Here is a 27,658-nt window from a genome sequence, read left to right as displayed (position 1 = left end):
GTGCATATATCCATATAAAAGTATAGCAAAATGTTAAAATAAAAATATTCATCAACAATAAAACACATAAATCTATCATTATAAATGCTCTGCTCATGAAATTAAAAAAAAAAAAAAAGCTATTCCACCTTGACCAACTGCAACATAGTGCATACACTACAAATACATCAGCAATAATCCAATCACACAAACATAGTGACATTCTGTAGAGGTCATTCTGTATAGAGAGTAGTTTGCTCTTTGAGAGGTCTACTAAAGTACATTTTGCTGGTAATGTACATTTATTTAAAGGGACATTGTGTAACTTCTCCTGTTATCTATTCACGAAAATCGATTATTTGGTTCAAAACTCAGCTGTTTTTCATTAATCAGTAATCCCCCCCATCAACAAACTGAATGTTTTCCGGTAAGCTCTGAATTTGCCGTTCATATCATTCATATATACATGGAGCGGGTAAGCTTGGTGCTCGGAGACACCGGAGCTGTCGGCTCAGGTCGAGGTGGCGTCTGTGAAAAGTCACCGCGGTAACGCAGTGAGGAGGAATGGAGCGTTACACTGATGCTGCATTCACCTGCAGTCGGGCAGACGGCCGTCGGTAACAAACCAGATGTCATTTTAGTCACAGAAGTCGAGAGAAAGCCGGTAAAACGTGGGTCAGGTAAACAATACCACATCACCATGACAACATATTGTCACATGTATTGTTTTGCCTCCCCCTAACCCTGCAGCGGCTGTCGTCCGTCTGCCGTCTGCCCAATTTCACGTGAATGCAGCATGAAAAATACGATTGCGTTGCTTGCGATATACAACCACCGATGGGAGTACAGTAATTCCTACACAATGTACCTTTAAAGTACAATTATTGAAATGATTTTCAGGGGCAGGACTTCACTGTTGTAGCCACTTAAAAAACAGCAAACAAAGCAGCATCCGAGGACATCTTCCACCACTGCTGCTTGGATAGAGGAGACAGGGCTGTAATGTAGGTCTGTGCCCACAGAGTGTGTTTATGAGCAGGCCAGGAGGAGAGCATCTGTAGCTCCCAGCAGGCCTCAGATGGCGTCTAGAGGGTGGCTCTGGCCTGAAGGTAAGCCTGGAGCTGTGTGTCTCCCTCAGCGAGGCAGAGATACTCTGTTGTGTAGATTTACCAAAGCTCCCCCTATAGAACCTCACATGGAGAGACTTTCACACATCTCTACAGCTTGGCTCACTGTCTGATTTAGATCAAGAACGTTAAAGGAGGAAAAAAAAAAAAAAAGAGCACCATCAATCGTGTTGACTAAAGAGAAAGATGTGCTGTCACATCTGCGTTGATTACTGAAACAAAGATTGCATTCACTTCTATTCTGGTGCTTCTGATCTGCATGATACAGACCTGACTGTTGTGTCAATGTTATTCTCTAAATATTGCCTGTAGCTGTGTAGATGATAGACGCCTGTGGGTGGCTGTTCCTGGATTCAGAGGAGTGCGGCGCATCCTCACCCACTGATCCACTCTCAGGATAATTGAAGCTACGTGTCTGATGCTGCAGGATTGTTTGAGTTCCTTCTCTCACGTCCTTTTCATGTCATTGATGTATCAATGCTATACTTGCCTTGCTCCAGGAATGTATAGTGAGCACCCACACTTTCCACTGACAAAAAAAAAACTGCATAGATCATTTACATGATTATCTCACAAAGGCTCAACTCATAAAGGAGCCTCAGCCACAGTATTTGCCCTTTGCCTGCATGACGAAAAACACATTCTGAGTGAAATTCTCACTTTTCCAATTGATTTCATTTCATTTCAGTGCTGTTTTTGTAAGAATGGAATCTGTGAGAGAGCGCACCCCCTTCCAAAGCCTAACATGCAATCAGTCACTCCGAAAATGTCAGCTTCTTCACTCTGATTATTCTGCTCATTTTACATAGAAGAGGAGAGTTTATGGCTCACTATCAATCATGCAGCTTTTTTTCAACCACGCTGACAAAAATCCATCTTACATCTTGATATTACAATTATTTGCTAAACGTGGCTAAATCAGTTAGGCACAGGATGATTTAGGCAGGAAGTCACAGGAGATAAAGATGAATCGTGTTTCTTGTTAAACAGATGTTACAGTGTGTGTGTATTCATGGGCATGGTAGTGGGGGGAAAAGGGGACCTGACTACCCAGAGCCCAGGTAGGGAGAGGGCCCATGAAAATCTGGAAATTATTATTTTTTTGGCTGATGTTTTTATTTTGAAGGAATTGGGCCCTCCAATTAATTGGTTTCATAATTTATTTCAAATATATTGATAACATCAACTGAGAGAATGAACTCTGTGTCACAGTCCTCCCAACATATTGGACATTCTGGGGGAGGCGCAAAATGGTTTAGTCCGCCCATAGACAGCGGCCAGCGACAAGTGTAACATCAGTGAGCCCAGATTGAATGACCTGGAGGCTAGCTGTCCTCATGAAAAACAAAAAAAAAACATAAACCGGGGTATCAGAGAAAGGAAGACCGAAAAGAAAAAGAAAAAAGGCAGAATTAGGGGAAGCAGCTGTTAAATTGCCCATTGCCATAATCCCTGTAGTCATAGCAGTAGGTTTGTTACCTTTAATTGTCGGTGCAAGCTATTTCTAGAACGGTGGAGCAGAGCCGCGAGCTGCTCAGAGCTACGCTACGGAGGCTCATGGGATTTCTTGGTTTCCCTCATCAAACTCATCAAATACACAATCCAACAACTCCAAAACGCTCTGGTGGACAAGTTGTGACCTGCACATTCACCACGCTATGAGATAATAACAGAATGTTACCAGACAGAGTTGTTTTAGAGGTAAATACAGAGACTGCTTGATGAAAAACTGTCCCTGAAGGCAACATGCATCGGCGGCTTTGTATAAATTTACCTCGAAAACAACTCTGCGCTTCGTGCAGCATGGATAGGGGCCCACTGAGATTGTACAGGGCCCAGAATTTGGTGCTACGCCCCTGTGTGTGTGTGTGTGTGTTTGTGCGGTTCCAGTGTATTGTAAAGGATCAGATTCCCTGACCAGCGTCTACTTTTGATACTTATTCCTCTTCCTTTTTTGTATTGTCTGATGTTTATTGAAAAGAAGCTGATTTGGACAGTTTTGTTTATTTTGGTTTTGCTTAGTGCTTCCTCTCCTGCACTGACAACTTCCCGAGGTGCACTGCATCTCCGGCCACCCTGTGGTACTTAACACACAACACAAATACTTATACATGCAGACACATTCAGAACTCATTAACTCTGTCTTTCTCCCTGCCTGTCCCCTTTCCTCTCCCTCACACACGCACACATACACACACACACACGCAAAGCTTTTGCAATCTGCATGCACCAATATGAGAGAGGCACACAAGCGAGAAAGAGGAAGGCTGAATTAGATTACTTGGGATCACTGTGGCATGAAAGGCCCACAGATAAGTTCCTCTCCCTCCCCTGTGCTACACTCCTCGCTGATAGAAAAGAGGAAGTAAGGTAATGTAAGAGCAGTGTTGTCAGCCCACCTTAAACACACACACACACACACACACACACACACACACACACACACACACACACACACACACACACACACACACACACACACACACACACACACACACACACACACACACACACACACACACACACACACACACACACACACACACACAGGCAGCACCCTCTCTCCACCAAAAGGGAAAACAGACTCGGAGATTCCAATAAAAAGCAGAACTGAAGTTGCTGAGTAGTAGAGATGGAGCTGTAGCAGATTTGGAGCATGAAATATAAGGAACAGAACATATGAAAATCACATGCTTACAAACAGTGAGGTTCACTGACAGCATGAGTGCCGGGCAGAGCCAATTTAGAGGAGTACCTGCAGTCTTCTTCTCAGTCTGCAAAACAGCCCAACACACTGCACCAATAACACAGGGCAGACTGTACAGTATGTAGCCTGCAAAGTAAAACCCTGGGAAAATTAATCCCAAAATTGCTTGCTGCCTCTCGTTAAGCTTTTTTTCTCTCTGAGTGCTCAGTAATAATTGAAGATGACTCAGATGAGTGTATAAGGTTTTTATTAAGATTCTATTTCCAGCTTATTTCATCTGGATTTTGGCCGACACACTGTCCAAGGACACAAGAATTTCTTTTTGTTGACAATTTTTTTTTCATTTTTCATGTCAACATATAGCAAAAAATGAAAATCATCGTAATAAAAGACAAAATAAAATAAAACACAAGAATTTCTTCAAGAACATCCAGTAGAAACACTCCCACTAGAAATAACCGCTTTGGCAAGAGCTGTCAAGAAGGTGATGTTTAAATTCTGTGGTGATTTTGAAGACAGTGGTTCGGCTGTATTCAACATTTGATTTGTAAAAATGTATATGTACCCCTTTTGGCAAGCTTTAAACAGCACTTACACATCTAGTGGAGCCCGAGCAACACTGACAACACGTCAGAGTCCTGTGTCTCACCATTGGTGGAATGACAGTCAAATATTCACTGCTTTCGCCTCTTGTTTCAACCCCTGGCTTCTAAGAGAAAAAGATCTGGGTCTCTGAGAGTCAAAGTAATGAGCAGAGCAGGACTGGAAGCTGCCTAAAGCTGCACACTGTGGTGTTGATCCTCAGCGGGATCAACAGTATTTACATCACAGACAGACAGCATTAATATCAAAACATATTGCTTAATGGAGCTTTGAAAGAAATATGATTGTCTATAGCTGCCTTTGTAGTGAGCTACAGTGCTGCATCCTCACATGAAGACGAACTGAAAGCCTCTTCTCATCCAGCCTGTTTGGTGCCATTGTTTTCATTATTGTTTTTCGTTTTCTTTTCTTTTTTTTATTTCCAACAGTGGAACATTTCTGTGATCAGTGACGTTGACAGTAAATCAAGGTTACAGATGAAAGAAAGGAAGAAGAAGTGTGGAGAAGAGAAGGGGAGAAACAGACTTGGAGAGGAAAAAGGGAGGGTGCTTTCAGAGATAGTGTGGTGGTGGGAGAAACACATGGGGAAATTCTCCAATCTTTTTTAATCAAGTTGAGAGGGGAGACTTCACAGAGCATGCTGAAGGCATCTGTTGACACAACAGCTCTGTGGTTTTGCTGTAGAAAGTCCTTTCATCTGTAATTAGCACTAATTAGTCTAGGACTGTATTTTGTCATAACGGAAAAGCTGCTGTAATTGTGTTTTGACCAGAAATAATCTCATAAACTGAATGAGGACCCATAACTGACCATGTCTCTAAAGGTTGTAATGTAATAAAGCTAATGACTATTAGTAATGGGAAGCTTATTTTGGATTTGATCACATTTATGGCCTATTACATCAATGGCTCCTCCGACCCATTCCCGGCCCATTTCTGCCGTGTTCTAAATTACTGCGCCCTTGCTGGAATTGATTATTATAAAAAGGTCTTTTTATTGCATTTCCCCAGCCAAGTGATGGGCTCTGCCATGGGTGACACCTCTGGGAAAGCAGCGACATCGTTTTGAAAGATGAGTTCTCCCTTTTTTTCCCCCCGCTCCCTTTGAAGAGAGCTCCTCCTGTGTGTTGTCACACACCCACCTGCATTGGGAGGGCTCAGAGCGCCGCTCACCACTTTGTCACCAATTTCAAACCGTGAAGCCGCAGTTCTGCAAATGCAGCAATTATTTCAAAAGCAGAAAATGAAAAGAGTACTCAAAACTTTTAGTCAGTTTAGAGCGAGGAAATGCCTCAGAACGTTTTGCTGTCGACTGTGATACGGCTCGCCTGTCCACAGCCTGTCGTCTCTTCACCTGCTTTTTCAGATCTTCTCCTCTCTTTCTTCCCCACCTCTTTTCTCTCCTGATGTTTTCATCTGCCTGCTCCATACAAACATACATTAATATATTTACAATGTAGATTAATTGCTTCCCTTGTCACTTTCCACCTCCTCGTGTTGGCATCTTCTGTTTCACTTAAAGTGTGAAAGAGCTGTGTGTTTTTTTGGGTCATCTCGAGATAGATTTTAAAGGCAGTAATTGGATTCCTGTGCAGATTCCCCCTGCACAGTAGGAGGCTGGTCCATTATCTTTTACCATCGCGAAGTAATACGCTCCTGTCCGGGCTGCCCTCATCATCATTACCCATGCTGTGGATTCCTGGTGATGGAGAGGGAGCAGGAGGACAGGGCATACATCATATCTGGACTCATCAGTCTTCCTGTTCCAGTCCAGACACCAAACTGTGCTCACTCACACGAGCTTGCGCGGCCACAGAGATGAGGAGAAATGAAAGAAGCCGTTTGTATTCACGTACCGCTCCAATGTATCGTTAAACAATACATCATCACCCCGGCCTTCTCTGGCCACTTCTGCTCTCACATGATAAAGTCATCTATCAACATCCTCCAATGAATGTTTCATTTTACTCCTTTCGATTCCATTCCCTCTGTTGCAATGCACATCTCCTCTGCCAGGCAAGTGAAATCTGGAGAACCATTAATCAAACATGTAGTTAGACATAGAGACATAAGCACTTATATGCCAGCTAATCCTGCAGAAATGCATCACATGCGCACAAAATATCATGCAAGAACGCTTTTTTTCATCAGAGCATGTATTGTATTGTACACCTTATGACAACCCCTGATTTCCCCTGTCTAATAACCTCAGCCACCGAGTCTCCGTTGCTGCCATTTTAGCGGAACGGGATAACAGTAGCACTTTTTTTCTTCACGTGGTATGAGTCATACAGTTTACAATAAGGGGCTGATGGATGGACCCCATGCGAGCAATCCATTAACATCTACTACAGCACAGAGACTGGTTGATGAAGTAGTAGCAGTAATTGAGGCTGCCGCAGTATGCACATGTGGCATACTACATGTGATGCTAATTGGAGCGGTGGATTGTGATAAATGCCCGACTCATTTAGAACACGATCGTGAGCATTTGACGCCATACAGCTTAAGATTTTCAATGTTCTTTAATTCCTTTATCATAACAGGATGTTAAAGGGGTTTTCAACGAGACTGTATACAGTGGCATACGTACGAGGAGTGGGGTGGGTGAACTGCTGCACCTCTTCATTGCGCTGCTGCAAAGTGGGAGTTCCTTTCAAAAGGAAGAGACACACAGAGATTTAATCAAATCAAATCAAATTCTCCCAGTGTCACTAAGGGCAGGAGATTGTATGCTAGGAGATCCTTTTGTAATTGAAAAGCTCAAAGTGAATGGGCATGGTTTGTCACCTAGGTGAGACACAGGCAAGAAACACTGTTTTTTCATGCACTGATCAATTTTGAGTTTTTGGTGTATTTTTCTTCCTTTGCATGTATTCTTTCAGAAAAGTCAAAAGAAATGGTAGAACATCCACATTAAAGTGGTTATTTTACTTCATTGTGTCTCTTTCATCAGTAGATTTCTCCTAAATTTACCAAAAGTTAACAGCTACTGTGACATACTGTGCTGTGCCTGTTGTCTGACCCATGTCATGTCAGGTATCATTGTAAAGCTCTCTCTCTCCTGAACAATGATGTAGGCTACAAAAACTGTCATCTCATCTATATCCAACCAATCGTAAAATTATAATTTACATTAACAATCTATGGAATTTTACAGTACAAGTCTTTAAAGGCTGTTTTCTCAAAATTAGTTTTTCCTCAGACTCTGAGCTGAAATCTCCACTTCAGCAAACCTTCAAGTTTTATTCCTGTCTATATTCTGAAGGTTTTTACAGAGGGGATTGTTGATATATCATTCACAGCCTGATTTATATAACTTTTTATTCCTAAAAACAGGGCAAAATTTGATTTTTGGGGGCTGGTGACAGTATTTTCTCATTTACAGAGTAATAAAAAGAGATATCCAAAATCCCCTCTGTTAAAACTTCAGACTCTAATATGTTAACAAAATAAAACAAGAATTTTGAAAGGGGCTTTATCTGTTGTTGGGATTTCGGTTCTGGAAATGTATGCAAATTTGTGCATATTTCATCAGATATTGCCTCATTTACATATTTAAACATAACATTTGACAAAACTTGTAATACAAAGAATATTTGTCTTAATGTAAGTGATAAACTTGCTAAGTTTCATGGTGATATCTGTTATTTAAAATTTCCTATTCACCTGTAGTGTCTCCCCTTAAAAACACTGTCTCACACATCCTCACTTTGTTTTTGCGGTATGTGATTAGAGCTACTGTATAGATGAATGTATTTTCCTGCTGCAGGACACATTTCTGCAAAGCTTCCTCATTACAGTGACATCGGAGAATGATCTCCCTCCGTTAAGAAAGCTAACCTTTCCACACCGCCTCTGAAAGCTCCCGCTGCGGTGAGGTCAAATGACTTGTGTCCTGTGCCACTGCGATTCTCAGAAGATGACCCACGATGCACTGCATGATTCATGCATGAAACATCACATTTGTGTTAAAGTTTATTTTTGCTGTGCCTACAGAAAGCCTGTACCCTGTGGAACCACTTAAATTGTAGTTTTACTAATGGAATGCTGTGAACCTTCGTCCCCCGTCGCCGCCGCAGCCGTAGCATCTCCTAACCCTGTCTGGAATGGTGAGAGAAATGTTGTACAGTGAGGCTAAAAAAAAAAAGTAAAAAAAAAAAAAAAAAAAAAAATGCAGGGATGATGTGAAGGGCAGATCAGGACTGACAGATCAATCTCAGAATGACAGGGTCTGCACATGTCCATATCTCGCATCTCCCCCCATTATTGTTAACATCCCACTTCACATTCTGGCTCAGTTCTATCCATTCTTGACTTTAATCCCGGCCCACTGAGGTTTCAAAGGAATGTGTGTATTTTTTAGTGGTAATGGACTCTACAGTGCCGCTGACCTTTGTGCCTGCTGTGAGAGGCCTGTGTCCAGAGGGCAGCTAAGCCAAGCTAAGCCAAGCTAAGCTGGCAGTATGGATCTCGATTAGAGACGGGTGAAGGAATCAGACAAAGATCAGGAGGTCATCCCCCTACAGGCATGGTTGGCTGTTGGTGAAGAACTCTTCATCGATTGCCTGAGTGTGATAGATATCAGGCTGAAATTGAGCAGACTGGTGCAGGCAGGCTTGTTTCCCTGCCTCGTGGCCTCCGGGCCCCAGCTCAATGGGCAAACAGCAGGGGCACGAGCGAGGCATCGGTTTACCAGCGGTAGCATCGGTCAAAGCGTCTGCCAGCTTCCCCTTGCGCTGAGCTCCCGCCGCTCTCTCGCTCACAGGTGAGCAGAGAGCCGGCCGTGTCCCCAGTGCCTGACCTTGATTTGTCAAGAGCCGAGTCTGACTGTTGTTGAAATTCATCAGGGACGCTCGCTCCTCCCTCCTGACCCATTGATCTAGATGTATTACAGGTATGGTATTCATGAGATTTGCAGACGATTCATCCTATAAACTTAAAATATAGAACCTCCACGTCTGGCCAATGTTTTATTCACAAGCTCCTTTTTCACTGCAGGATGAGCAACTCATGGTCACTGGGCTCCGGAGAGTGACTCCTCTCTTCCAGCATCAGCCCACATTAATTCTCCTTTTGAAACTTGATTTTGTATAAGCGCAGACACTATTAAACATTCTCCTAAAGATGCAGCATATGATGTTGTAAAGGCAGTTCATAGCCAGAATATGTCTTGCTTTATATTCCTTTTGTTACACAGTGATACTTGATGAGATAATATATTAACCTTTAGAAGGACCCTTTGCTTTTGTAGAAGAGGTTGATTAAGGAACTGGGCACGATTCATAACGTGAATATTTGTGGGGGGGATTTGTCCTGTCAGCAGCTTGTCATTGTGACACCTCCCCGCAGTCAAAGTTTACCCATAAATCATGTGGTCTCATTAATAATTTATAGATCAGAGCAATTCAGTGTGACTTAAACATCAATACACTCTATGAACTGTTCTGGAATCATTTTACTGAGCAAGAGCCTGAGTAGCTCAGATTGGAAAAGAAACTTGATACATTATGTCACTGACTGCCCTTCTTTTGAAGGTTTGTGAGGGCAGCAATACAATATCAATCTTTCCACCTCAGAGCTAATTAAGCTTTGGGATTTTCTGCAAGTTTATGCAACTTTTCTTTTCTTTTACTTCAGTGAGTGTTTGTCTGTAAGATTCAGTGCAAACCGTTTTGTCTTTTGATATTTTCTTTCTTATTTCAGCTTTTACAGAATAGTTTGATCGTCACAAGTCAAACCCAGGTCATCTAGAAAGAAGATGTTTTCTTCTTTTATATTTGTCAAAGGCACTTCTCTTCAGGAAATATTAACTGGCTGCACATTAAGCTTTATTTGAAAAAGGGCTCTGATATTTAAGAGACCTTAAAGAGCCTGAGCACTGATGGAGATTCTACCCATGGGGTGATTACTGTGAAGGAATGGTTCAACATCTGGTGACCTTTCAATTAACAAGCCAGTAATTACGTAGTAATGTAGAGAAATTACCAAGAAAAAGCAGTCAAGATGAGTGGTAGCCATGGCAACCGTTGTTGACCAAAAGTAAATGGTAGATTGGGCGACGACTGCAAATGTCACCATAGTTAACACATAATTACCTTAACACTTCTTATAAAGTATATCGTGTGTCATTTCCTAGAAATATATCAGTAGTTTAATAAAACTTTCTCTGTTGATACCTCACGATTATTTCACAATAAATCCTCTAACAACAAATCAAGGACAGCCGGTTCCTAACAAACATATTAATCCTAATATTCAGGCCACATAATAGCTCATTTACAAACAGTAAATATTACTACTTAATTAATGGCCGACTTAACCGTCATTTCATAGTAGTTTCCTCACATTACTCCATAATTACTACTTGATTACGATATAATGAATTCTCTGTGAATTACATTTCTTTGTTTTGTTGCTGAAAATTAGGATAAAATCATGATAAATGTGAATCTTCAGCCATTACGTATATGGTTAGCTCAATGCCTGGAAACAGAAGGATACAGGTAGCCTGGGTAGTGAGTCATGCTTTGACAGGGGATTATTTGTGGATATTTCTTGGCTATCTTGCTGACTTGCTGGCGTCTTTTCATCACAACGAGATTGTCAAACAAACAGCAGAGCAGAGACTGACACTTCGCTCAGCCAAGAAACAAACAACAAGCAAACAACACCCCTGTAAAGCCGGACTTTGTCTATTCTATGTTTCTGTATGGATTACACAAAGATTTAAAGATTAGTATAATTAGTAAGCTCTTTCTATAGTCTTTTCTAGTCTTTATCTGGCTGTGAACCATATATATCATACAGACACACAGAGTAAGCAATATCAATCTCATATATGACTGTAATGTTAGATGTTTTACAATGATTATAATAAACATGTAAATTAAATTAGTTAGTTTAAACCAAAATCTTAGCTCATCTTATTTCCTGGATGATGCTGCAGCAGCAAAAAAACATTGGCAAGGGTATGTATGTGTAGAGAAACAGCAGGAATATATTATTTAGTGCTCAGAATATAATTGGATGTAACTAGTCAGCTGGTGGCCAAGTAGCAGATGAATGTACCAGTCAATGTGATGATGACAAAAGCAGCTGATGACAATCAGCTAATTAAAAAGCAACTTCAGCATTATCCTTGAAACTAAACTATGTTCTTCACCTGGTCACATATCCATTTAATAATGTGCATGTTTTGCCAAAGGCTTCACTAGAAATTCCTCCAACAGGGTGCTCGGTGGTTGAGTGGTTAGAGCATATCCAGTGTTTGCATGGCCTGCAGTGGTTCAGCTCCCGCTGAGATCATCTTTACCGTATTCCCCCACTGTTTCTCCCTGCTTTCCTGTCTGGCTTCACTGTCCTCTGAAATAAAGGCATAAATGCCTCAAAAACATGGATAAAAAAAGAAAGAAGAAATACCTCCATGCAAAAAACAACAAAGACTGTGTTGTTCAGAAACTAGTACAGCCTATTTAATAAGTTTCAGCCACAACTGCTATCTGTGCTTGTCTATATCCAGGCTAACTATTCAACTCATTCACGTATCGGCACTTTTGTGCAGTTAACTTCTATTATATACTCTGACAGTGCAAGATGTGCCCTTTCTATGATATCTCTTAATTACTGAATGAGGTACCTATTAAAGTGGCACCAGTTCACTGTGTCCATGTGAACCTCAGCATGATCCCTCATTACCTCTCCTTTTAAATTGACACTTTCTGGAGCAGATCCACTATCAAAGCAGCCATCGAGTTAATCTTCTCCCGCCCAGCCATGGCCAACAGTAATGAGCGGATCAGATCTCTGACCGGCGCGCACCTCAGACAGGGCACTGCTACTGAAAAGCGGTTAGAAGTGTTTTAGGGGAGGCAGCGAGGGGTGACTGCTGAGTGGAGATGGGTCTTTGTGTGCCACACACTGCAGCCACCTTTATCCCATCAGCTGGGGAGAAACGAGGAAAAAAGGGGAAGATGGTAGAGGAACCGGTTGGTTCTTGGAGGAGCAAGAGTGAGAAGAGAAGAGTAGGGAGCAAGAGAAGGACCCTCATTAAAAGGCAGTGTGTTGGCTTCACAATCATCCCACCACTTCAGTGCACTGTCATGCAGTGATGTATCGCTCTGCATGGTGCAACCAAGGCCTTTATTCCCACTCTCCTCCATGTTTCTCGATTCTAGCCAATTAAACGCCCACTGGAATAGAGGGGAGGAAGTGCCATGTTGAGCAATGCACAATGTGGAGAGAGGAGCTGATGAAAGGACATGTCTCTTTTAGTCTGCTTAATCGCCTCAGGACACTGTGTGAGTGGCGTTTAATGTCTACAGCACTAACCCCGACTCCCATTTGAGTTTCCTCACACGCGCGCATACTTTATTACCAAGGGATGAAAATGTTTATCTCAACTATGAATATTTCATTTGCAGTAGGTTAGTTGACTATTGGCATATTTCATGGCCTTTTCTAATGATTTTGCTCTTGAAATGACATGAAAGATGATAGAGAGACACAATGACAAGTCATCACTCATGGTCGGTAAAAGCACCAGATTAGCGTCTGATTCTTTGTCATATTCCCTGTGTTTACCTCCCTCTCTCCTCTCTGCTGCACTATGAATAATGCAGACCCCAAAATCCCCAACTCAACACTGAGCTTAACCTGTGCGTTTGTAGCTGTAGCCAAACTGGTGGGGTCGGAATGTGGATGTGTTAGCGCTGCGGTAGAAGCAGAGGCTAATCGCAACACCCGGACAGGCAGCTTCACTACTTCTCATGCCGGCCGTGTCACTCAGCCTGACACCATAAATCTCACTTATTTTCAGATCCAACCGAGACACAGGGAGAAATTACGGCCCAGAACACATTACCAGCCACAGCAGCGTGCTGAATGCTAACAGAGAGATCCTTGATAAAGCAGACAGGCAGTTCTCCCACAGATTATTGAACAAAAAGACTCCTATCTGTTAGACTTGAGGCAGCAGATGGGTTTGTAAGTAAAGCACCAGCATCGGCAGCTGAGAGTCAAATGAACGATAAAGCAGGCGGCATGACACATCTTTAAAAATAAAAATAAGACAATTTGTAGACTTTTATTACTGCCTCTTGTGTTCTTTGTTTCAGCAGTTTTATGTGTAGTGATATCTAAACATTATTATCATATTACTGTATCATTTTTTTCCTTTCTTTTTTATGTTGCACAATTTAAAAGAATACAACATAAAACATAATAGGTAATAATGAAACAGTGCAGGGAGAGGCAAAAGAAAAAAACCCACGGTGGGCTTATTTGAAGCCTCCACCTTATAATAATATTAATGTTACAATTTTAAGGTACAAAAGGACAAAATAACATGAAAAAAGTAATAAAAAATAATAGTGACTAACAACAATAACATAAAAAGAAATTACATAATAACTATACATTAAAATGTATAGTTATTAATGAACAGCAATACAAATGCCATAGACAATACATTACAAAACAGCAGTTAAATGATCTTTTAAACATTTTTTAAAACATTTCACAGAAGAACAATTTCTTGCTAAATGGGAGAAACTGTTCCATAACTTAGTACCTCTATCTATATCTAATTGAGAATTGACCTCTGGTAGTGAGGAGTTTAGGGAGATGAAGATTTGCAGATTGGCGTGTTGAGTAAGAATGAACCTTTGAGTTTTCTTACACATGATGGCAAAAGAAGAGAGGCAATAAGGAGGATGTGTATGGAGGCACAGAGAGGGAAAGGACAGAGAGTTATGACAAGAAGAACTTGACTCGCATGAATGCTCCTTGTTACCCTGGCTTCCCATGGAGGGGTCTCGATCTTTTCACAGAGCTATATGCAGAACCTGTTGTGATTGGCGTGGGTGAGCCGTAGTCTCAGATAAATATAGTGCCTACAGTATGCTCTATCACCCTTCCAAACCAATGCTTATGGGTGATAGGTATACTTGTTTCAGGTGGTATTACATTACAGCATCTTCTATCTACACAACAGGCTCAGACTGTAGCTATGCAATTTACAGAATATGTAATTTGTTCGATTTGAATTTGATACAATTGCTTTGTTGCTTTTATGACAGAAAACTGAATTTCTATTTGAACTCAGCTCCTGCTCAGACTGCATAATGCAGTTTCACATTTACCTTATATTCTAAGCTCTTATCCTTTCTGTCTTTGAAATGAGTCCACATGGGACAGATGTGAACAAGGTAAATGCGCACACTGTTCCACTAAGCAACTTTAAATACCGGTATTATAAAAATGAAATCATATAAAACAGCAGGTACTGAACTTGATGAAATTATTCTCATTATTTTTGCAGTTTGAAAGTCTCATATTTCATTTTGTCTTCATTCACACAACTGTAAGCTAACTGAATGACACTGCTGATGTGCACCACTGGTCTCCATTTTGTGTTTAATTGCACTGTCTATGTCTGAGTGTGTGAACCACTGATGCATCACCGTTGGATCCCGCTGTGGCTTATTACTGCCAGGCCCTGCTCTCTGCTGGTCTCAACCTGCTGGGTCATCTCCAGCTGCTGTAATCTAACATTAGCCTCTGCTTTCACTAGGTCCCAACCATTTACCCCATCATGTATTATAGACGACCCTCTGGATATGGAGGAATCCCAGTAGACACAGAATTAATTTACAGGGGAATTGAATCAAAGTCAGTGTCACAAGGAGAGGAGAGGTTATATTGCTACATAACACTGCCACAGTCTATAAAACTGCAATGAAAATTCATTTAAAGATTAAGTGTTTTTTTGTGATTCATTGGTACTTTCTGCCTCAACTAATAATCATTTCACTCCAAAGCTGAATGGACTCAGTAATTGATGCTTACAAGCGACCAGGCTCCTTTCAACCAAACTTAATCCCTCTCTTCTCTTTCTTTGAATGACTCTGATTCTCAAACCCAGACACAGGATGCGTCTTGAGAAAGCAACTTAAACAGAGCAGTGATTGAGTCACATGTTCTTCCCTGTAGGTTTAGCAATATCATTTAAAATGATTGTGACATTTTATTCAACAGGCATCACTTCAGAGCTAGATTTCTTCTCTGTTAAAAGATGAAAAATAGCAGTTGCTACCTCAGTGGACTCACACACATACATCTTTAGTGCTGGCTTCAATGCAGAAGGAGGAAATTGGGTGGCCTGGGGTTTCCTGTCCATTGAAATTAAGGAAATCAGTGCTTTTGTGTGAGACCTTCCTTAGAGCAGAATGGAAACAGCTTACAATGAGAGGCTTTTGCCATGCTGTACAATTATCTAAAGTCATTTGGGCTCCCCGATAGCAAGGAGGCCTTGTTTGTCATACAGCTGAGATATTGAGAGGTACACTTTGACCTCAATGGCAGCTATTTACCAGTAGGGTTCTTTTGCAATTTGTGTAATTGAAGCACAGTCTCTAAGAGCTGAATAGGCAGAAGAAGTGACAGTCCAGTGCGTGTGGATGAAAGTGGATACAAAAAGTTACCTCCAACTTATTGTAACTGGTCCCAATTATCTTCTGTGACAATAGTGCTGTGTGTGCGTGTGTAAGTATGTGTAATTAAAGGTTAAGATTTCTGTTCAGTATAATGAAGTTCTGGCTTTGAATTCAAAGAGCCATCTAGATAGCTGAGGTCACTCACTAAGAGTATCTCCACTGCTGTCCAGAGGTAAATTACAGCTAATTACAGCTACAACTAATCCACACAAGATAGACTGGACTGAGTCCCGGCAGGTTAATTCTCGCCATGAATTTTAAGAAATACAATGAATATATTATTTCTTTGTTAATAGCCTACTTCCTGAAATGTGTTCTGTCATATGGAAATTACAATACCACACAGCTTTAGTGAGGAAATTATACCAAGTTTCTATATTGGCTTACAACCAAGGAATAACTGCACTCTGGCCAACCACTCACCAAACTAATGATTTGTTTATTGATTGATCCATTACATCTTTCTAATATAGTTTGTTTAATCCACATAGCTTAAATGTATAGATGCTAATTGTATGCATTTTCAAAGAAAGAATTTCACTATAAATATTGATCGTTTATACCCAATGTCCACACGCAAAGTGTTTAATGTGGCTCTGTTCTGTGTCCTTACCTGTTCCCTACCTTTGTAATGCAGTATTTTTCTTGGCTTCCTTTCAATTTAATTATTATTTTGTCATTGCTTCTTATTTTATCCTCATATTTTTTTATAACTGGCAACACACCTGTTTTATTCTTTCTTCATCATGAGTCAATAATGTCCCTTTCACCTCATCCAACCTCCCTGCTGTGGCCTGGGAGAAGAGTGTTTTAAAGCGTAAGGGTTGAGGAAGCCAATGAGAAAAGAAGCCAAGACTACGATTCAAGGTAGAAATAGCATTCACTATGTATTCCAAACAAAGCAGCTTTTCAGACGTCTCCTGGCAGCACTCTTACCAGGTGACAGTCCCACATGCACAGTGTAATCACAACCACCAGAGTCTGCAAAGAGAGCCTCCAATTTGCTGTGGGTACAAGGCAACATGAATAAAAGCTGGAACAAACCTGGCAACAGAAATACTTCATGAAATGACTTCATGTTATATTACTAATAACGTGTCTTGAGAATAATTCATAGAAAAATACTCATGTAATGGAGCGTGAATACTTTTTACACATTAAATTGAATCATTTCAAATTAGTTTCCTGTCATTTTTTTTTTTTTTTTTTGATCTGTAATTTCGATGACGGGCCAGCCACAATGTTAAGCTAATTACTTTCATCAGTTACATTGCTGACGGGCATGGCAGGTGGGGGGGTGTAGTGTATTCAACCTAATACTTACATTCACAATAATTAGCTTAATCCCCAGATAATTATTGTTAAGCAACTCAGCAACAAACTCAACTGTAGCTTCACAAAAATCAATGGAACCAAAATGCTGCATGTTGAAAAGATGAAGTTGTTCTTTTTCTCCTCCTCTCTCCTTCTTCTTCTTCTTTTTTCTAACATCAGAAACCCAAAGGAGAGCTCCAACTAGATTGTAGTTGTGCAGTGGACCTGGTATAGCAGATTGTAAATGACAAAAACATGGATCTTTAGCTGCAGGAACAATGTCCTGGACAATGAGCCCACTAGCTATCATTAGTCATTGGCTGTCTGCTCTGCAGTGCCTCTGATTTCACAAAGGTTTACAAAATAATCACGAAGTGAGCAGTGCTTGTGCAAATCCTCTTTAAGTCAATTTCAATACCACTTTTTCTATTATTCCTTTGCTGGCCCGGTACTGAATGATTGTTATCGGGTGGATTAGAGGCCTGCCAGACCTTTGACCGCTGATGTGCTGATCTCTCTCTCTCTCTCTCTAGGATTCTGAGATTCTGAACACTGCTGTTCTGACTGGGAAAACAGTGGCTGTCCCTGTCAAGGTGGTGACCATTGGAATAGATGCCTCTGTTACTGACGTCTCTGAAGCAGTCAGGTGTCGCTCCACAGATGAAGATGTGGTCAAGGTTAGTAAGATGAACTGTTGAAAAATTAATGAACCTCTGTATCTCTTGAAACAGGTTTTTGCTAATCCATGAATGGATGAGCAGCAGGAACATTGTGTAACATGGTGAGAAATAAGATTGTTACTTAGAAACTTGAATTGTCCATGTGTGAAGGAATGTTCTCAGTGAATTGCAAAGCACTTAAAAGTAAGTGACTGAGAAGGAGAACATCTGATTAATATTTGATTAAAATGCTAATAATTTAATTATGTTGTCCATGTACTGAAATAGACTGTTGGCAGTTTTCAAGTTGAATCCTGGTTTTAGAGGGACTCAAACGCAAGACCGACAAATCAAACTGCAAATATGCATTTAATGACTCAGGTATTGTCAAGCTTTACAGACATTGCATTAAAGCTTATGTGAAATCAATACTGTAAGTATTAAAAAATGCGACAGATAAGAAGGTTTTCTATGTTTAGCACATCTATATAAATCTTCCAGAAAGGATAAACAAACACCAGCAAACAACATGAAAGTGTGTGTTTGATATGCAGCAACTGCTGACAGGTTGCTCAAGTTTTCCTTTATTTTTAGAGCCTCTTTCAAACCTGGGGCACAAGGCACAACAGGATAAAAAAGTCCCTCACAGTGTTATAAAGTTCAGCTCTCGGTGGCTTTGCCCTCCAATAAAAAAAGAAGCTGCTCTCCAGCCCAGTGACTCCTTAATAATCTTTTGAAAGACTCAATGAAAAACCAGAAAAGGAATCACTCATGTCTCTGCTATGTTTCCAATTCCATGTGGCTGACATGATCAGTGGCTCAGTGTCTAAAAACAGCACCCGCTGTGCCCAGGGCTCCTTCACATGTCATGTTTCCTGTTTGAACCAGTCAAGATCAGAAACCATGACAGGATGTTGCTAATCAAATTCAAGTAATCTGCACTAAAGGGTGATGATAAAACAAAATCAAAAGCGAAAAAGAGGAGGATATTTCACCACATCCATCCACTTTATCATGTCTAAAGCATGAGTTAGGGATGGGTAAGTGAATACCAGGGGGAAATTAAATTTCAGTCAAAGATACTGTAAAAAAAAAAAAAAAAAAAAAAAAAAGCTGTGCCTCTGAGACCTGACTAGTCCAGGGCATTCATCAGGCAAAATCACTGCTGCTCACTCAGAAAAGTTTTTTTTTTTCTAATCATAGTCTGTGATCGCATATGTAAACATGACTAATTTATCTAATTTTGAGCGAGGGAATCGGGAAGGAAAGTGATAAGTAAACACAGAGTGACATTAACCTGAATAATGAATCACTGCTGTGCACATTAAATGATGATTCTATTCACTTGTGGCCTCATAATCACAGTGAATTTGAAAGAAACACCTCAGGTCACATGCTTTTTCCTTTAATCCTCTTTGGAGATTTTTCTTGCCTTAAGAAATTTCTGCTGACGTGTGTAGGCAGAGATGTGATGTGTATCAGTGGAGAACGGTGAGTACTGGAGTTAGGCACATTTACATCCCTCCCTGTGACTACTCACATAAATCTTGGCCAATATATATATATATAGTTGAAACAGATTCAAATCATAACCTATTTCACACTGGTCAAAGATCCTGCTAACACCCACCAGCATGGCTTCTGTCAGTATAGAGAAGTTAATAATATAGGCACCTTTCTTTTGATATGACCACACAAACAAAACAAACAGGATTGAAAGGTTGAAATAGCATAAGATGAAAGGAATTTTCAGGTAGAGAAAGTTGAGCCATTAAAAAGATAATTGAAAAAAGGAACTCAGTAAGGAATCAGAATAAATTACATCCATACAGTCGTAGGTGTAGAGTGTCTTGACAGGGGTGCTTATGGCATTTAAATTCACTCATTAGGTAGAGAAGTTTTGATTTACTGCGACATTTATTCTATTATCATGATGTCGTTAAATTTAAATCCAATATGATTGCTCTTAAAAATGGCTCCTAGCTGTGTAGACTTTAAGGACAAAAAACATTTGGTTACAGATTCGGAGCTCAGGCAAGCATACAAGATTTCAATGTCACTAATATCAAATATAAATCTGGTGCGCTGTTGTTTCTACATTTACATGCATTTAAAGGTCCAGTGATTGTTATGCTAGAGGAGAGAAGATGGGAAGCACTGAGGCTCTTTTACTTATCACATGGACTTATTCCTCTTATCATGGCTGACACTTACTGCGTCCTTTCATTCAGTTCAGAACCTTTCTAAACCACGCTTCAGGCCTCCCATCCCAGTGATGAAATCCTAACTAATGAATAGACCAGCTAAAAGTCTGACTGGATAATTCTATTTTCATGACTTTGGATTGTACTGTAATTTGCAAACTTGATAGGAAATGTGGCTACAATTAGAATTAGAGGAAAGTGAATACTAAATGATTGTTTGAATGCTAAAAGCAACATTTCAACCAGAAGCTAAAAGGCAGAAGATAACCAAAACTGTTGCTTAGAATCTGCTTTAAGTGTAAATTCGAAGCTCTTATGTAAGAAACCGCATTTAAGCTTAAAAAGTGATGACAAGTCAACATTGTGTTCATTGCTTGCCGATTTAAAATGATGCAAACTGGCATACACATGAGTTTTAATTTATTCTTTTGTGAATTCTGCTTACTTCTGCCTGGGATTTCAATGAAAAATGATGAACGTTCACTGACTAACCTGAATTTCCATATTTTGGCATTAAACAAATGTTTCAGAATTTATCTTTGCTTCCCAAGGTTTTGGGATGGATTTCAGTTGCTGACAAAGAGAAGAATACAGTAATTAAAACAACAGCTACGCACTCTGCTGTTGTGTATTCATGAGTTTCCAGAGTATTTGCTATCACCATGTTGGCCGTGAACTATTAGTTACCCAAGGTCACGATATGAGTAGGCTCTTACAACTTCTGTTGTCATGAAACAGGGCTGTTAGACTATAGACCATCCTCCGGTGTTGAACTGAGTGTTGTAGCTTATGCAGAGGAGTCTGAGCAGCTTAATTGCTTCTGTCAAGCCAACTCTGTGTACAAGCCAGAGACAGGCTCAGCCCACCTTCATGCTCCCTACTCCCATCGCTCATATCTGCCGTGGATTGTATCTGTCTGGTGAGTTGTTAATTTCCTTGGCTAGATCCAGAGACAGCCTTAATGTCCTCTGTAAGTATTCTCCCGTTAGCTGCCTAATGTTTCTGATTAATGTGGCAGTGGATCCTCCTGGACGTTTATGATACTTTATGAATCAGAATGACAGAGAGTGAGTAATTCACACAGACAGTCCCACCCGCAGCCTACACACACATCACACCGGCAGCGTGTGTGAGGGGTTAAAGGGATCGCTGATTAAGTGGGGGATGTCTTTATATGTTAAGATATTGATTTGGAGCTATGTTGGCTAATAATATAGCCTAGCAGGAGGGTGTAAGCACATCAGTGTAATGTATTGAGATGGCTGGATGTCAGCTGCCATGTTTTCCATAATTGTTTCTGCTTAGATTGTTGGGGAATAGATTGAGGAAATGCCAGCAGGCAGTTAATTCGCCTGTCACGGGACATACTGTGGCCGCGCTATATGTTGATAAATCCCACACTCATTTACACATTCTTTCCCCCCCCCTCTGCAAATCGAGGTAAACTGGCATCACACTGGTTTTTTTTGTGAGCGTGGCAAGAAAAATAACACTGAGAGGATAAACACATTTGTCAGCAGCATACATTTTATTGATTATTCATATCACAGTTAGATATGGTCCATGAGCCTCACAGGGAGCTGCAGTCTAACATATCCTCCAATCTACTGGTGGGGCAGACAGGTTCACTGAGCCCCTGACTTGGGAAAAAGAAAAAGAAAAGTCTGAGACGAAGGGGTTGTCAAAGGCACTTCAGTCTCAGCAGACTGAGCGTAGTGAGAGAGAAAGAGCCGAACAATGAGCGCTGATAAGGAGCAGGGACTCCTCTGACATCTTTATCAGTTTAAACACACTCTCACACTGGGAGCCCTGATGGAGCCCAATCTGCTCCATGACTGACTGTAGCCGCGGGAGCCATGCCGCCCTTGTAGAAATGTTCAAAAGCTTCATTAAGCAACTCTGTCAGTCCCGGTTACATTGCAACGTCGTGTAGCACTAGTGCTGGAGCGTGTTACTACTATAAATGTTCTTTTTATTGGCTGTAATATCATAGAGCAAATATCCATTGATCCTGCGAGCGTCCACTTGATAATGCAGGGCCTGTGCAGTCTTGAACAGACGTACTCTGAAGGTTGGCTGTAGCCTTGAAGGATGCCCTGCAGCAGCCTTTTCAGTTTCCTCACGGGAGCGTTCAGACATTCTTGTCTCTGGCTCAGGCCATGTGTACAGACAGAAAGTCTGTAGCTTTTGCTGGGCTGCTGTGAAGTGAGGACCTTTAAGTGTCATTTAAAAATGTTAGACTCTACTAAAAAGAAAAGAGAATACGAATCAAAGGAGCCTCAAGATGGCAGTGTGCATATTGAATATACCAGCATCTTGATGGAAACTAAATTATGATCAAAGTAAAGAACAACGGTGGAAGTATGAATTATATATTCACTCAAAAAGGCTAACGTATCTAACTATTATTTTGATATGCCTTATGCTACTTTGTGTTTCTTCACTTCACTTCACTTTTATTTTTCTCACGACCGCATACGTGGTATGGGGCACAAACAAACATTAGACAATACAAATAATCAGACATAGCAAGCAGGCAGTGGGGCTGTACATACTCTGTACATACTGTACATCTCTGGCCAAAACAGAACAAAAAGTTTCACTTAAACTGAAGAAGGACACGCTTCAGAAAGGCACCTAACTAATAAATAACTTTTGTTTTATCCGACTGTAATAACAAAATTAGTTTAAATAGATGAGCAACAAACATAATACTTAGGGAGGTATTTTTCTCTTAGATATGCGATACATGTATTCTTGCACTCAAACAGAACATGAAACTCATCGCCAAGCTGGCCATCTTTGCAAAGGTCACATAACCTCCGACTTCTCTCAAGTCCTGTATACCTTTCAATAACTTTTGGTATTCTTGTATTGTTTACTCTGAAGTGGCAAATGGCCTGTCTATACTTTTGGTTTGAACACAATAAATACTTTTCTAGTTTAAACTCTTGTTTAAACTCAGTGTAGATGTCACATGATGTCATACTGCCAAGTTCACTTCTCCATGTCTGCAGGAACTGATCTTTCAGTCTCTGTTCGACGGTTAGCTTCAGCCAGTCAGAATGAATACACTTCTGAGAGAGCCAAAGATATGACATCCCACAATCATCCATTATCTGCTTAACCTGCAGAATCCATGGTGACACAAATACACCTGAGTTATACGGACCAGGTAGACAGTTATACATTATTTTATTCAATTTAATACTTTCTACATCAGGGGGAAATATTCTACTTCACATTTTATTTTACTTAACTTTTCAAATTAAAACTGAGATAAACTTATAAAATAGATCAAATCATAGTGTGAAGACCTGAGCAAGTGTTGCTCATTTAACATTTTAATGTTTGTTTTTGTTTTTGGCTTTACACAGCCACTGTCAGATGTTTACCAGTGTTTCTTACTAATTAATTAATCAGTAAATTTAGAGACCCATGTTTCTCTGGCTGTTTTATAAATCCTGATCCTGAGTTAGAGACAGAAAAATGTACAAATAGCTCCTTAAGTTATGGTTAGGAGTGGGTAACTAAAACATGTGAACCATGATAAGAGACATGTGCAATTTGGGACCAATTTGGAAAACGTAGTTCTAGAGTTTAAACAAGACAACAACTTTGTGAGATGCAAACTAATGTCTAGGGATGTTAGGCTGTCGTCAGTGTGGGTGTAAACTGGAGGATCTTTCATGATGCTTTGATGAAGACTTCCCCACATGTTCCCACAGCTCCACTGATTTATAGCCAACAAGCAAAAAACATAGTACGGCACTATACATAGAGTGTAAATCCAATTCAGGACATCTGCAAATATCTGTTTTTATTTATACAACTCTGAAATGTATTTTTCACAGAATCTCTCCTGCTGGCTTCACCCCAGAGGTGATGTGGAGTGGAAGGAGCTCCACATAAAGCAATAGAATCTGTCACACACAAAGTTTTCTTCCTGGTCACAGAGGATGTCCTGCTGTGGCTTCATGATGAATGGCTGTTTATAGTGTGGAGAAATAACTTGGAAGTAGCAGAGAGATATGCTCCCAAACCACCCGGTCCCATCTGCTTCAAGCCGAGTCAGCTACATGTTGAAATCAACAGGATTTATAAAACTACCCAGGAAAAAAGAAACAGAGTATCAGTTTTATTAATTACCTCCATGTGTGAGTGTGCATCTGCTGAATAACCAGCTTTTTGTATGTTTGCATATGTTATGTATTTGATGTGCTTGCACAATAAGGATTTTAAAGGCAAAAAGAGAGAGGATGCTGGATGTTAAGTCAAACGCTGGAACAAGTACAAAGAAACATGGGGTGCGGGCCTCAAACAGAGCGAGTCGGTGTGAAGAGGAGTTGTGTCTTTCGATAGCGCTGAATTGGTCCACTCATTCCTATTGTAAAGCAATTTGTGAAACAGATGGCTTCTGGTTTGGTCATTTTATCAAGAGACAACTGCTCTCCTCTTACTAGTTTCCATCTGGCGGTTATTCTTTTAGCTGTAGGCTGAACTATAATAGACGAGCAGACCGTGACCTGTTTTCCCCCAGGTTCAAAGATGTCCTTGCTGCCCCCCCTCCCTCTTTTCCTGAGTGTAAAGCAGATAGTGGAGCTTTCATCTTGTTCAAAGTAGTTACAGGAATACTGTATCAGTGGAGAGCTCAGGAGTCTAAAGCCTTATAATCAACACGGAGGGCCTGGTCCACAGTCTACACTGTACAGTATATTGCACTGTGTAATTCACTGTGTAGTCATCTGCTGCAACCGTCAGAAGTGCTCAGCTTAAATGCTCTCTCTCTTAATCCTTCCCTCTCCTCCCACGCAGGTGTCAGACAGGTGTGACTACGTTTTTGTGAATGGCAAGGAGATGAAGGGCCGGGTGAAGATGATGGTGAACTTCACCCACGGATACCTGAGCGCTCAGCTGGAGCTCAACGTGTGGATCCCTCGACTCCCCCTCCAGATTGAGGTGTCAGACACGGAGCTCAGCCAGATCAAAGGGTGGAGGGTGCCCATCATGGCTCCCAGTCAGAGGTACAGTACTTCATGCATCCTGCCCGGTACACAGCTGTGTGGCAGAGTGCTCTGCTCTATTGTTCAACAAAAGTTTTATTGAAAGGGACATTGTGTAACTTCTCCTGTTATCTATTCATGAAAATCGATTATTTAATCAGTAATCACCCCTGGCTGCCATGTCGTGTAGCTATGTTTTTACGTTCAGTGGCAGCGTGACGGTAGGAAACCACGGAAACTCAGCGGAGACACCAGGTCGAGGTGGCGTCTGTGAAAAGTCACCGCGGTAACGCAGTGAGGAGGAATGGAGCGTTACACTGATGCTGCATTCACCTGCAGTCGGACAGAAGGCCGTCGGTAACAAACCAGATGTCATTTTAGTCACAGAAGTCCAGAGAAAGCCGGTAAAACATGGGTCAGGTAAACAATACCACATCGCCATGACAACATATTGTCACAGGTATTGTTTTGCCTCGTGCTGACAGACCACTTGTTTACATAAGCCGTTTTCCCACTAAAATTAGCGGGTCGACGCGGGTTTTTTAAACGCGGGTCGACCCGCTAACAATCGGCATTTGGCCCCTTTCCCATTGACCAAAATGAGCCGAGTCTGCCCCCCCGCTGAGGGATCAGACAGAGCATAAACCAGTCGCCCCGCTCTCATCCGCGGTGCAAGAGACACACACAGTCATGCCACAGCCGCCCGCCGCGGAGTGTCCGTCCGCCGAGGCAGAATCTCTGGCTGGCTGACCTGCGGAGCACCCATAGACTGTAGGGAGAGCACCAGGACCGCGGAGGACAGAGAGTCTGCTGCGGCCGTATGGAGGTTATTTTCTATCATAAATCAAGAGCATATTATGTTGATTTGAGAGCATTACTTTTTGATTTGACGTTCAGAAAACTCTGCTCTCATATTCAAATTTACTCTGCTCGCGCTCAAACTATGTGCTCGATGTTTAAACCTGTGCTCTCGGATTCAAAGTTGCCCTGCTCGTGCTCAAACTTTGCTTTCGCATTCAAGTTTGCCCTGCTCGTGCTCAAACTGTGTGCTCGCACTTGGTCACAGCTGCCTGCGCAGAGTGTTTCCTCTTGCGCGGAGGAAAGTCCTGCTCTCGGATCTCTGCTCTGCTCACGGATTTTCTGTCAACTGTCAACCAATAGAAGACCGGCTACTGTTGACCAATCAGATCATCCCTACTTCTATGCTTCTTTGTGGGTGCGTTCACTGTAATTCAAGGAGCGTCACATACGGGCGGGCACTCTTTCTACCGGGTTTATCTATTTCCGCCCCACAGGCTGTTAAATGTGGCGGCTCCCTTTATGTTTTGACAACTTTTGGAATAAAATATCAGTTAATTAATACACGAGCGCCCGTGCTTTTCATTACAATAGGTAGCTATATAAACATAAACTAGCAGTAGTAGCGGATGGGTGCCTTATGTATGTTTTTTTTTTTTATCCACGTTCATCGGTATATATGTTTTATAGTCTAAATGCCAAGAGTCACTTGTAAGTGCTGTGATGGTACAGTGGTTAAGGCAGATGACAGTAGCTCTTTTTGTTGATCATGGGACCGCTGGTTCGAATCCCGGCCCTGCCGGCACCCTCATGTTATGCTATTTGATTTTTATGATTTTTCTTTTTTCATTGAAACGCTTAACAAGAGATGGTGGGTTACCATGCGTGATTAAAAACATGATGAAATGAAAATTAAAAAAATCTAATAGATAGAAGAATTAAAAATGAACATTCTATTTACTATATTTACAACTTCAAAGAGTACAAGTTATGTTGCTGTTGCTTGAATTTACCTCCTAGGGATGAAAAAAGGTATTATCTACTCTCTACTCTACTGTAGAATGTATAAAAAAAGGAACCTGTGCTTTTTATTCAGATTCTAATGGAATTAAGATAACACATTTTGATAATACTGCTTAATTCATGTCATTGAGACTAATAGCTAATAGCTAACAATTTCGCTATCAAATACTTACCTGACCCTGTCAATTATTCTAAACCACATTTATCTGTTACATAGAAAAATAAACAATACATCTGTTTTTACCTGTCTCCACATGAGCTGGCATGAACTTCTAAAGTTTCACGTGGAAACTCCTGTCCACACACTGGACAGGTAGCCTAAATACAAAAGCAGAAACACATAAAGACCACTTAAATTCTTTAAATATATTCTATTTGTTGCATGGCAATTGTATCTTTATAGAACTGGACATAAATCTACCTATTGTAATGAAAAGCACGGGCGCTCGTGTATTAATTAACTGATATTTTATTCCAAAAGTTGTCAAAACATAAAGGGAGCCGCCACATTTAACAGCCTGTGGGGCGGAAATAGATAAACCCGGTAGAAAGAGTGCCCGCCCGTATGTGACGCTCCTTGAATTACAGTGAACGCACCCACAAAGAAGCATAGAAGTAGGGATGATCTGATTGGTCAACAGTAGCCGGTCTTCTATTGGTTGACAGTTGACAGAAACTCCGTGAGCAGAGCAGAGATCCGAGAGCAGGACTTTCCTCCGCGCAAGAGGAAACACTCTGCGCAGGCAG

General features: G+C 41.0%; 1 protein-coding gene across 1 annotated transcript in view; it reads left to right on the top strand.

The window, feature by feature from the left end:
• The window catches only part of LOC310991581 (transmembrane protein 132C), a gene marked incomplete at both ends in the record, with an annotated part of 146,563 nt that overhangs the window by 107,255 nt on the left and 11,650 nt on the right, over nt 1–27,658 (top strand). The window contains 2 exons of the mRNA XM_083979338.1: nt 17,758–17,901; nt 24,903–25,111. Coding sequence (XP_083835464.1) covers nt 17,758–17,901; nt 24,903–25,111 — 353 coding nt within the window. The remainder of the gene's footprint in view (nt 1–17,757; nt 17,902–24,902; nt 25,112–27,658) is intronic.

The sequence above is a fragment of the Trachurus trachurus genome, assembly GCF_905171665.1.
Source record: "Trachurus trachurus genome assembly, chromosome: 9".
Classification (NCBI taxonomy): Eukaryota; Metazoa; Chordata; class Actinopteri; order Carangiformes; family Carangidae; genus Trachurus; species Trachurus trachurus.
This window is presented reverse-complemented; position numbering and strand designations above follow the sequence as displayed.